The sequence below is a fragment of the Myodes glareolus genome, chromosome 12 (genome assembly GCF_982192425.1).
Source record: "Myodes glareolus chromosome 12, mMyoGla1.1, whole genome shotgun sequence".
Lineage (NCBI taxonomy): Eukaryota > Metazoa > Chordata > Mammalia > Rodentia > Cricetidae > Myodes > Myodes glareolus.
The window spans coordinates 3,649,856-3,662,779 of NC_142037.1; the positions used below are offsets into that span (position 1 = coordinate 3,649,856).

The 12,924-nt window shown below is 39.1% G+C and overlaps 1 protein-coding gene across 1 annotated transcript; it reads left to right on the top strand.

Annotated features, from left to right (window-relative positions):
* Positions 1–2,019: 2,019 nt before the first annotated feature.
* Positions 2,020–2,961, top strand: LOC125401316 (olfactory receptor 4M1). The gene has a single exon (XM_048435553.3). The coding sequence runs from the start codon at positions 2,020–2,022 to the stop codon at positions 2,959–2,961; it is 942 nt and encodes a 313-aa protein (XP_048291510.3).
* Positions 2,962–12,924: the final 9,963 nt, after the last annotated feature.

The window sequence follows — 12,924 nt, forward strand, 5'->3', positions numbered from 1 at the left end:
CACTGGGCTTCTTGTGATGGAGATAGGTACTTGTCTATGCAGTCTCACACTACTGAATTTTCTGAATATTTTTGGTTTTTCTGGAAAGCTCTGGCCTTTCTTCCTGTACCCACCTGTTATGTCTCTTTTTAAAACAGTGGTGCTGCAGTGTTGAAAGTCACAAACTGCTTATTATAAAAATGCATAAAGTTCTCAGGAGGCTCCAAGGAATAAATGTTAGGGTTTTTTTTAAACAGTATACAAAGTGCCTTTAAGCACAAGTCACAGACACTGGTTTGATAAAATGCTAACTTGTGTTCCAAAATTGAGGAAATGCAATCCTACTTAGAATGTCAGAAAACACAAGCAGTGCCAGTCACAATTGGCTTTGATGACGAGAAATCCTTCAAAGACTGAACATAACTTAAAAGAGGAGCATGTTTGGAAAGTAACTATCTCATTTACCGTGCCCGTCTCTTTTGTTGTTGCTGTTTATTGCCTGTTGCTCTACAGCATGGCTTTACCTCTAACTTCCTATGCAATGAAGTCTTCCTTCAGGCTTGTGGGATTTCTGCCTCACTCACATTGGATCATAAGCATGTACTACCACATCTTGGCTTGACTGTTTTTCTTTTATTTGATAGGTTTTCTTTCTTAGTATTTTTGCACTTTATATGGAATCTTTAGCAACAATTTTAGTATGATTTTATCCTCACTTTCTCTTGGAAATGGCAGAACTAACCAGTGTGATTCAGTGTGCCATGATGGCAAGCATACCTGGTTCTCCTCCTCCAGCTCCCTCCAGATCCCCCTCACCTCCCTAGCCACCCAGAGTCAGTTGGTGTACTAACTCCATGTCAGGCATGCTCCATGCCCAGGAGTAGTTGTCAGTATTTTTGTTTGTTTTGGTTGCTGTTTTCCTTTGGAGAGGAGGGATATTTTCACATGCACAGCCTACACCACTATCTCTTATTTCTGTTGGCCTCTTCCCAAGCCTTAGGCAGTAAAATTTGGTTATTCATTCATTGTACATGAAATCATGGGATTTTTAAAAATATAAATTAAAATAAAGTACTGGGGGCCAAGGAGAAAGCTCAGTGTTGCTTGGTGCTTTGCAAGAGGACCTGAGTGCAATTGTTCTCAGAACCCATGTTGGTTGTTCATGGCCCCCATGATTATGATTCTGGCTTCAGGGGGAGCTGAAGAATCTCAGATCCAGACACCAGTATGTGTGCATGCAAACACACACACACACACACACACACACACACACTTTAAATTAAAAATAATAAAACAAATTAAAAGCCACAAATTACTGTAGGATCTGTATACTCAATATTAGAATATAAGCTTAGTTTTCCAAATTAGCAAGATTTCCCAGCAAAAATGATCCAGAGATAATAGACTAGATTTTCAATTATCAGTCGAACTTCAAAAATCAGTACACACATTTTTTACTATACTGAGTATTTAATGGAAGGGTAGACAGTTGAAGAAGAGATTGACAATGAGTTTTGTAAAAAGAAAATAGAATTTTGCAGTATTATGCCTGATATTTGGCATTCAGGTATGTGATACTGTCCTGAAGTAGGTTTTTAAGTGTATGACATTTTTCATGTGATTTTAGTTTGCCTGGTTTATGAGATCATAATTTACTTTCTATGCCTTGTTTTTTAATATAAAATAGGGAAAGCAAGGATATTATAGACTCTCTAAGTTTATTTTTCATTCTATTTTCACATGTGGGTGTTTTTCTTGCATGTATGTCTGCATACCTGGTGCCCATGAAGACCAGAAAAGATATTGAATACCCAGAGACTAAACTTACAGATTATTATTAGCTGTCTTGTGGGTGGTGAGACCTGAGCTGCAGTTTTCTGCAAGAGCACAAAGCCATCTTCCAGCCACCCAATGCAATCTCTTCATGATAAGAATATGTCATAATTTTGAAAATAAGGGTACAATTTTAATTACATATTATTTGAAATAATTATATTTTCTTTTATTTTCTATAGCTACAATGAAAAATTATTTGAAGAAATGGAGTCCGTAAATGACACCACCGTGACAGAATTTGTTCTCACGGGTCTGTCTCAGACTCGAGAAGTGCAGCTAGTCTTGTTTGTTATGTTTTTATCCTTCTATCTGTTTATACTTCCGGTGAATATCCTCATTATCTGTACCGTCAGGCTTGATCCCCACCTGACTTCTCCCATGTATTTCCTGCTGGCTAATCTAGCCTTTCTTGATATTTGGTACTCCTCCATCACAGCGCCTAAGATGCTTGTAGACTTCTTTGTGGAAAGGAAGATCATTTCCTTTGGTGGGTGCATTGCTCAGCTCTTCTTTTTACACTTTGTTGGGGCCTCTGAGATGTTCCTGCTCACAGTGATGGCCTTTGACCGCTATGCTGCTATCTGCCGCCCTCTCCATTATGCGACCATCATGAACCGACGTCTCTGTTGTATCTTAGTGGCTCTCTCCTGGACAGGGGGCTTCGTTCATTCTATAATACAAGTGGCTCTCATTGTTCGACTCCCATTTTGTGGGCCCAATGAATTAGACAACTATTTTTGTGACATCACACAGGTTGTCCGGATTGCCTGTGCCAACACTTTCTGGGAAGAGTTAGCGATGATTTTTAGCAGTGGCCTAATTTCGGTGGTGTGCTTCATTGCTCTGTTAATGTCTTACGCATTCCTTCTGGCCATGCTCAAGAAACACTCAAGCTCAGGTGAGAGCACCAGCAGGGCCGTATCCACCTGCTATTCCCACATCACCATCGTAGTGCTAATGTTTGGACCGTCCATCTACATTTATGCTCGTCCATTTGACTCATTTTCTTTAGATAAAGTGGTATCTGTGTTTCATACTGTCATATTCCCTTTACTCAACCCCATCATCTACACATTACGAAACAAAGAAATAAAGGCAGCCATGAAGAAGTTGGTGAATAGATATATTTTTTGTAAAGAAAAGTGAAAAATAAATGATATATTTTACGTTCTGTGAAAGTAGGAAGTGGTGGTAACGTTGCCTTTTTTGAACTCTAAGATTTCTTTGTTTTTATTTCATATGTATAAATGTTTTGTTTGCATCTACATATGTGCCCCATATGCATGCCTAGTGTCTACAGAAGTCAGAAGGCCTGAAGTCCCTTGGAACTAGAGTTATAGAGGACTGTAAGCCAATATGTAGGTTCTGAGAACAAAGTCTTGGTCCTCTGTGAGAGCAGCAGGTGCCCTCAACCACTGAACCTCCTATCTGAATTTTTAAAGTCATCATTTTCCTACATTTCCTTTAAAGGCAAAGCACAAATGTCTTTAAATGGAAACAAGTTTGCACATACATCCTGACCATTATTAGAATTCAGATTAAATAATGGTCTCCTAAAAACATATATTTTCACTAATTTGTTCTCTGAGTAACTACTCTGGAGCAGGTCTGTAAGGAGAATGCCATGTTGTGAAATAATAAAATAAATAAGACTTCATAGGTACGTTCATTATGGTCAGCAAGGGAACATAATTTCATGTCACCAAATTAAGTATTGTATTTCATTCTTGGCCCAGTAAGAGTTTTTGGCAAAATGTATTTCTGAGACTGGAAAACATTGTTTGGTTTGCCTTTTACTTCTAACTCTCCCAGATGTGATAGGAACTGAGGATTCTGTCCTAGGGCCACCTCAACTTCTGTTTAAGTGGCCCACATTGAGCAGCATTACTGACTAATCTCAAGTTTTTTAACCCATTATGGAAACAATATTTATACATTCAAAACACAATATAGTTTGCTTGCTATAAAATTTTTTCTTATTTCAAATGTATTCTCCAAATCAATTCACAGTGTTTTATAGTCTACATAGTAACTGTCAGATAAAGCCAGGCCTGCAGGAAAAGGCTGACTGGAATAGGTAGACGTCAGACATCAGCTGCATGTATTAACCACAAGCCTTAGAACTCCTTTGTCACGTTGTTTCCCTTGCTTGTTGATTTCCTACATCATATTAATTTAAAAAAAATAGCAGTACAATTAATGCTTACATTTTGCACTATAGTTCAGTTATTTACCACTAACTCATGTTTTGTAGTTCATATAGATCATACCTACTTATATATGATGTACTTCACAGACTAGTAAAATGATTAGTAGGGTTTAATTTCTTATTTTATGATGCTTAGAACTCAATTACCAATAATACCTCAGAATATAAAAGGTTGGTATGAATTCATGAATGATTAAAAATAACCCCAGAGATATTTATTTATTATTACTTACTTATAGAGATGCATTTCTTATGTAGGAGCTATTTCATGCCTAACCCACTGTATCCCAAGTACACAAGATGGAGTGGTGGTATATAATGTTAACTGCTTTGAACTTTTTCCCCTCATATTGACTTTACATTTTCTGTGCTCATCGTGACTTCTTTTCTAGGAACACAATGACACAGACTGGAGTTCTGATTCCTGAATATTGAGTTGACTCTTCATCACTGGAATGAATAAAAGCAGTAGGCTTATATCAATTCTGAAACATTTTAAATGCATGAAAACACAAAAGATATATACATGCATAATAAATAATGGATTACGTTTCCAGATTTTATATTATTTTATTGTCTTTCTTTAAGATCGGAAGCAGGTAATACAGGGTTAGAAAGTTGCTTTGTAATATAACTTATGCTTGTGTCATTATTAAAAATATTATTTGAAAAGAGACCACTCACTTTTTGTGGCTTTTAAATATCAGTATAAGAATATTTGCTGCATTGAGTTAGTAACGAAAAGGCAAAGAAGCAGTAGTTCCATGAAAACTGTTTACTTGGAAAATTATCTGAAGTAAAAGTTAATACTGACAGGAAAGCGATAACTATTGGCAAACTACTGAGTTGTGACCAAGACTGACTCTTCGAAGAAATAATTTGACTAAATATTAGTGGGAACATTTTGTCATTTCCACCAGTAAATGAGTGGCGACAATTTTTAATAGGTCTGACAAAAATTCTTAGGTTTATTTCCAAATAAACATTACAATTCTCCTGTTTTTAGTCATAAAAAAATTCATTAGAAGTTTGGAATGTGTGGCCACATGAATATGACATAGTGCCCTGTCCCGCTGAATTACTTGTCCTCAGATGCTAATAGTGCCAACACTGAGAACTAACTCAGATAATGAACAATGACAGGAAAGACAGACATTGCTCACATCACGCATTATCCTAATGTTGCAGTCCCACAGCAGTCTCTCAGTAATCCAGCTCCATCACCAGCAAAATTCCAAACTGGTTGAGAAACCAGTTTTATTACGCATTTCCTCCTGGTTAAGTTAAACTATCTTTTAGGGTTTTTTTGCTTGTTGTTCATTTTTAGTCTTCCAGTCTCTGATACTCTATTTTTCTCTTAAGGGATTATTGTTGAAGTTCTATTTTTAAAATCAGAAAATTATAAATTTAGCAATTTAATTTCCATTAGCTAAAGACTGAAATTGTATTTGATAAGATTGATTTGTGTGAAAATTTACAATCTTGATTTTATTCAGCTCATATTATTTTTGATAGCCTCAACAGCATCCAAATGGACCTCACTAGGTTTGATAGAAGTTCTCAGCTGTACTTTATTTTTTTTGGCTTATAATTACTAAAAAAATGCTCACTAGATATTCAAAATATATGGTCATATAAATAATGGCACAAAATGTTGTACACAGTGTTTTGAAAAAACATATCCCAGAGATCCACAGCTTTCTTTAGTAAAACATAAAGTTCATCCAGGTCTATTAAAACCAGGTTTGTTGACCTATCATGCTTTGTTCTGAGATCTGGTTGACTATTTTTATGTAAATACAGAAGATGGAGTGCAAAGTAAAAAAAAATTCTTTGCAAAAACAAGTATGACTTTCAGATTTTATTTAAAAATTTATTTAGCTTACTTAAATTTTGTTTTTTACTATTATTTTAAACAATGCTAAGAGTTTTCTAACTATATGATGAAAGTCTAGGAAGTTGTTTCCAAAAACTTTTTTCAAGAAATTACCAGGAAGCAAGCGTCAGCTAATAATGTAAAAGTATAAGAAGTTAGAATGAAAGACTAGCACTATGTACTAATATTACAAAATTCATAAAAATGTTAGGTTTATTAAAATATGTTTGCATTGGTTATATCTTGATAGTCAACTAAAAGTCAAGAGCTGGGCACATCTGTGAAGGATTTTTCTTGATTAAAATCATTTGAGGTGCTAAGACCCACTCTAAATCTGAATCATTTGAGGTCTGGAGACCCACCCAAAATATTGTGGTGGCAGTCCATATAAAAGGATATGAGAGAAGGAAAGTTTTTGTTTCTTTCCTCCCTTTCTGCCAAGCTCCTCTTAAGCAGTCAAGTTCATTTGTTCTGCTGAATAGGCATTTCTTTACTAGTAAAAGGTACCAAGTCATGTGGCTAACAAGGACAAGAGTTATGGGTTAAAATGTAAGATATTAAGAGTTAATAAGAAGCCTGATCTAATAGACCTCTGTGTATTTCTTTGGAGCCAGGTGTGACAGAAACCTCTATGAACAATACTGTTTGGCCAATAGCTTAAGAGTCTTTCTAGCTAGCTCTTATATCTTGAATTAACCCATTTCTATTATTCTGTATATTGCCACGAGGCTGTGGCTTACTGGGTAAGGTTCCAGCATGGTTCCTTCAGCAGCTTCATGGCATCTCTCTGACTCTGCATACTCTCCCTCTCTATCTCTTCCAGCTTGGCTATATTCTACCCTGCTATAAGTTGAAGTAGCTTCTTTATTAACCAATAATATATTAAAACATATTCTTATCACACAGAAGGGAATCCTACATCAAGGTAGAAATCTACTGCAGTGGAAATTCTCAGGAATCTATAAGGGTGACCCTAGTGAAGACTCCTAGTAATGGGGAATACTCTGCCTAAACTAGCCATATTCGGTAACCAGGCTAGGTTTCCAGTGGAGGGACTGGGACAGCAACCCAGCCATGAAACCGTTGACTACAATTTGTCCTGCCTGAAAGATGTGCTGGGGTAAAGGTGGCACAGAACTTGTGGGAATGACCAACCAATGACTGGTCTAGCTTGAGGCATACACCATTAGAGGGGTTCATGCCTGGCATTGCCTGGAGGGCCAGGAACCAGTGGCTGGGTAACAACGATCTGGGATAGAACCAAACGTGACTGACTGTAGTATCGCGATGTTGAGCTCTTTGGACTCTTTTTGGGGCCCACTGCCCAGATCCCAGATGAATCACACATGGAGGCTTATTCATTTTTTTTATAATCATCTGGCCTTAGCTTGGCTTGTTTCTTGTCAATTTTTTACTTAACTTATACTTTTTACATATTTTGCCTCTGGGTTTCCCCCTTCTTTTACTTCTGTAAATCTTATTCTTACTCTGTAGATTGCTGTGTAGCTGGGTGGATGGCTCCCCTAGTGTCCCCCTCCTTCTCTGGCTACTTCTCCAAACCTTTCACCCAGGCCATTCCTTTTACATATTCTCTCTTTCTGACAGCCCCACCTATCCTTTCTTCTGCCTTGCTATTGGCCATTCACATCTTTATCAAACCATCAGTAGTTCTAGACAGGAAAAGTATCACAACTTCACAGAGTTAAACAAATGCAACATCAAGAAAAGTAACACACCTTAAAATAATATTGCCAACAACTGACAAGAAGTTCCAATGAAATGATTCCTAATGCTTCTCTGATATAAACAAGAGCCTAGTCTTCAGAGAGGCTTCATCCAGCAACTTGTGGGAGAAGATGCAGAGACCCACAGCCATACATTAGGTAGAACTCAGGGAATTCTGTGGAAGAGGGAGAGGAAGAATTGCATGGAGTAGAGGATCAAGGACACCAATAGAAAACCCACATAATCAACTAAGCAGGGCTCATAGGGGTTCACAGAGACTGAATTGGCAATCAGGGCGCCTGCATGGATGTGACCTAGGTCCTCTGCATATACGTTATAGCTCTGTAGCCTTGTCTTCTTGTGGGACTCCTAACAGTGGGTGCAGGGATTGTCCTCTGACTCTTTTGCAATGGTTTTGGGACCTTTTCACTCCTACTGGGTTACCTTGTCCAGACTTAGTAAGAGTGAAGTTGCCTACTGTTATTGCAACTTGATATGTGTGCTTGATTGATATTCCAGGGAGGCTTTTTTTTTTCTGAAGGAAAATATAGGAGGAGTGAAATTGGAGGAGAGGAGAGGTAGGGAGAGGGACTGGGAGGAGAAAAGTGGTAGGGAAATGCAGTCAGGATGTAATATATAAGAGAATAACAAAAAGAAAGCACAGAGGAAAAAAGAGAAGAAAGAACTAAAGAAAAACCGAGTCCTTTCCAACCCTAACCCTGCCAGAAGCCATCAGTTGTGGAGAGCTACATTTAAGCAATCCTTATCTCAATTTGTAGGAGTTCTTTTTGATGGTGCCTGTATAGGCTATCAATTTTAAGGGTGGTGGAGTGGAATGGAGGTAGGAGTTGTCTGAGAAACCTTCCTCCTCCCTCTTCCTCAACTGCAAGTCCACAGTCATTGATACCTCTGCAAAGGAAGCTTCCTTTCCCTTTACAGTCAGTGGGAGCAAGGATAACGGACTTCCACATGGTTTCTGGCAAGAGCACAAGATAATAGACATCTTCATGGCTTCAGCTGTTATCATGTACCACGGACCTGAGCATGGTTTCTAGTGGCAGTACAGACTATGGACATCTGTGCAGTCCAGCACTACCTGTCTAGGGACAGTGCTGCCCACAGTAAGCTAGCCCTTCCTATATCAAATTATCAATAAAGACAGTCTCCCACAGACATGCCTACAGGCCAATGTATTCTGGGTATCCCTCAAATGAAATGCCCTTCTTAGGCAAACTGAAGTTTTTTTAGATGGAGGCTGTCATATCTACCTTACGTCAGCTTGACACTCCACTATGTCTTCTTCTCCCATGCTAAGTTTCCAAATGAAGACAAGACAGTGATCATGACTAGATACCCATTGTTTTTCAATAATAGAAGGCCAATTCTTTTGAGGACTACGTGGTCTTTTAAAATTCCATAAACTTAACTATGCTAGTTCAGATTTAACAATATTTAACTATAGACACTAACTTAATCAATGTTGTATTACATGGGAAAGAAATAGGAAAAAAGAAACACAAATATCTGCTTCATATTGTTGTAGACAGGCAGTTCTCACAGAAGAGGAGAGCAATACTAGTTCTTTATGAAACTGAAGTTTTTATTGAACCACACAGATCTGACCTGGGGTGCATACTCCTGTGACTACCATTCTAAAAAGAAAGCCTCACGCCAAATAAGCAGGGGTTTATAAAAGTAAAACCATGGTTTTGGCAAATTCTGTTGGCATAGCCACGATGACTGATAGCAAGCGTGACAGGGTATGAATTTTTAGCAGTAATAGGGCACAGCTGTGCTACTGTCCTGCTTCTGTTTGGTTGGAGAGAAGGAAGCCTGTGGTTACAGAAGCAGAACAATGTAGGTCAGCAAAAGGTTCTGTAAGTATTGTACATGCCTGAGGGGCATGCTGACTGTAGTTTTACCAGAGGTCAGGTCATACCAAATGTGTTACACACACACACACACACACACACACACACACACACACACACACACACAATGCATATTCTTAACAAAGTAGGCAGAAACTCTCAGAGCAATTTTACTTCTTGTTTTTGTAACTAATCACGAGGTTTTATGTGTTAGTTTCTTTTCTATTGTTCTGTAGTACCCGTCCTATATTCCACACAAAGCAAACACCTCAGCAGGTCTTTGTTAATTGTTCTCTCAGGTAGAAGAATCTACAAAGCCTTTCATTTGGCCTTTAAACCATAATATCCCCTATTCTACAGGTCAATATCTTCTGGGGACATATATCAATTCTATGCCTGTTTTGCTTCTAGGACTGGGGAAATAATCATGGGATGAGTTTGGGTGTTCACTGGACTTTTTTTTTTTGGAAAGCAATTTTATTAAATTATACAAGTTTCCATTTACGCCCCTCTTCTCAACACCCTCCCACTCCCCCCTCCCTCTCCTCCTCCCTCTTTGTCCCTAAGGGCAGACAGGGTTTCCTGCCCTGTGGGAAGTTCAAGTTCCTCCCCCCTCCCTCCAGGTCCAGGAAGGTGAGTATCCAAACAGACTGGATCCCAAAAATCCAGTATATGCAGAGGAAACTAGTCCCAATGTCATTGTCAATGGCTTCTCAGAAAGACTCCGGGCCAGCCACATTCAGAGAATCTGGTTGGATCACGTGCTCATTCAGTCGCAGTCCAACTGGCCTTGGTAAACTCTCATTAGATCCGACCCCTTGTATCAGTGGGTGATAGCATCCCTCGCAGTCCTTCGTCATTTTCTTCGTCCTTCTGCTCCTCATTTGGATCTTGGGGGGCTCAGTCCGGTGCTCCAATATGGGTCTCCGTCTGTATCGCCATCTATCGCCAGATGAAGGATCTATGGTGATAAGCAAAATATTCATCAGTATGGTTATGGGCCAAGGCCGGTTCAGGCACCCTCTCCTCTGTCCAGAGAACAATTTGGGGATCTCTCCTTGGAGCTGGGATCCCATATATAATCAAGTTTCCTGTAAACCCTAAAATGACTCCCTTAGTTGAAATATGTTCTTCCCTGATCCCATAGTCATCCTTCCTCCCTTCCCCCCATCCCGGTCAACCGAACTTTCTCCATTCCTCCCCTACTCCCTTCTCTCTAACCCTCTCCCCTTCCAACAACCCTCCCACCCCACCATGCACCCAAGGTTACCTGGGACTCTTGACTATTTCCTACCTCCTGGCGGATAGCTAAATAATCTTCATCAGGTTCGACTTCTTATTTAGCTTCTCTAGGATCACGAATAATAGGCTCAAAGACCTTTAATTATGGTTGGAATCCACTTATGAGTGAATACATACCGTGTTCCTCTTTTTGGGTCTGGCTTACCTCACTCAGTAAAGCGTTTTCTATGTCCATCCATTTGCATGCAAAATTCAAGATGTCATTATTTTTTACCGCTGAGTAAAACTCTAATGTGTATATGTTCCACACCTTTTTTAACCATTCTTCTATTGAGGGGCACCTAGGCTGTTTCCAGGTTCTGGCTATTACAAATAGTGCTGCTATGAACATAGTTGAACAAACGCTTTTGTAGTATGTTCGGGAATCTCTAGGGTATATTCCCAAGAGAGGAATTGCTGGGTCCTGAGGGAGGTTGACTCCCAGTTTCCTGAGAAACCGCCACACTGATTTCCACAGTGGCTGCACAAGTTTGCATTCCCACCAACAATGGATGAGTGTTCCCCTCATTCCAAATCCTCTCCCGATGTGGTTTTTTTTTGACTTTGGTGTTTTTGACTTTAGCTATTCTGACAGGTGTAAGATGGTATCTCAAAGTGGTTTTGATTTGCATTTCCCTGATCGCTAAGGAGGTTGAGCATAACCTTAAGTGTCTTCTGGCCATTCGAAGTTCATCTGTTGTGAATTCTCTGTTCAGATCAGTACCCCATTTTTTAATTGGGTTAATTAGAGTTTTAGTGTCTAGTTTCTTGAGTTCTTTGTATATTCTGGAGATCAGACCTTTGTCTGATGAGGGGTTGGTGAAGATCTTCTCCCAGTCAGAAGGCAGCCTTTTTGTCTTACTGACAGTGTCCTTTGCTTTACAGAAGCTTCTCAGTTTCAGCAGGTCCCATTTATTCATTGATTCTCTTATTGTCTGTGCTACTGGGGTCCTACTTAGGAAGTGGCCTCCTGTGCCTATATCTTGTAGACTACTTCCCACTTTCTCTTCTATCAGGTTCAAAGTGGACAGATTGATGTTGATGTCTTTAATCCATTTGGACTTGAGTTTTGTGCATGGTGATAGATATGGATCTATTTTCATTCTTCTACAGGTTGACATCCAGTTATGCCAGCACCATTTGTTAAAGACGCTTTTCTTCTTCCATTGTATACCTTTAGCTCCCTTGTCAAAAATTAGGTGTTCATAGGTTTGAGGGTTAGTATCTGGGTCTTCTATTCGATTCCATAGGTCGACTTCTCTGTTCTTAAGCCAATACCAAGCTGTTTTCAATACTGTAGCTCTGTAGTAGAGTTTGAAGTCAGGGATAGTAATGCCTCCAGAAGATCCTTTATTGTATAAGATTGTTTTGGCTATCCTGGGTTTTTTGTTTTTCCATATAAACTTGATTATTGTTCTCTCAAGGTCTGCGAAGAAGTTTGATGGGATTTTGATGGGGATTGCATTGAATCTATAGATTGCTTTTGGTAGAATTGCCATTTTTACTATGTTGATTCTCCCAATCCAAGAGCAGGGGAGGTCTTTCCATTTTCTGGTGTCCTCCTCAATTTCTCTTTTCAAAGGCTTAAAGTTCTTGTCAAATAGGTCTTTCACATCCTTGGTTAGAGTAACCCCAAGATATTTTATGCTATTTGTGGCTATCGTGAAAGGTGATGTTTCTCTGATTTCCCACTCCGCTTCTTTATCCTTTGTGTATAGGAGGGCCACTGATTTTTTGGAGTTGATCTTGTATCCTGCCACGTTACTAAAGGTGTTTATCAGCTGTAGTAGTTCTTTGGTAGAGTTCTTGGGGTCGCTTATGTACACTATCATATCGTCAGCAAATAACGAAAGTTTAACTTCATCCTTTCCAATCCGAATCCCCTTGATCCCCTTATGTTGTCTTATTGCTATTGCTAGAACTTCAAGCACTATATTGAAGAGGTATGGAGAGAGTGGACAGCCTTGTCGTGTTCCTGATTTTAGTGGAAAGGCTTTGAGTTTCTCTCCATTCAATTTGATGTTAGCTGTCGGCTTGCTGTATATTGCTTTTATTATATTTAGGTATGATCCTTGTATCCCCAGTCTCTCCATCACCTTTATCATAAATGGGTGTTAAGTTTTGTCAAACGCTTTTTCAGCATCCAA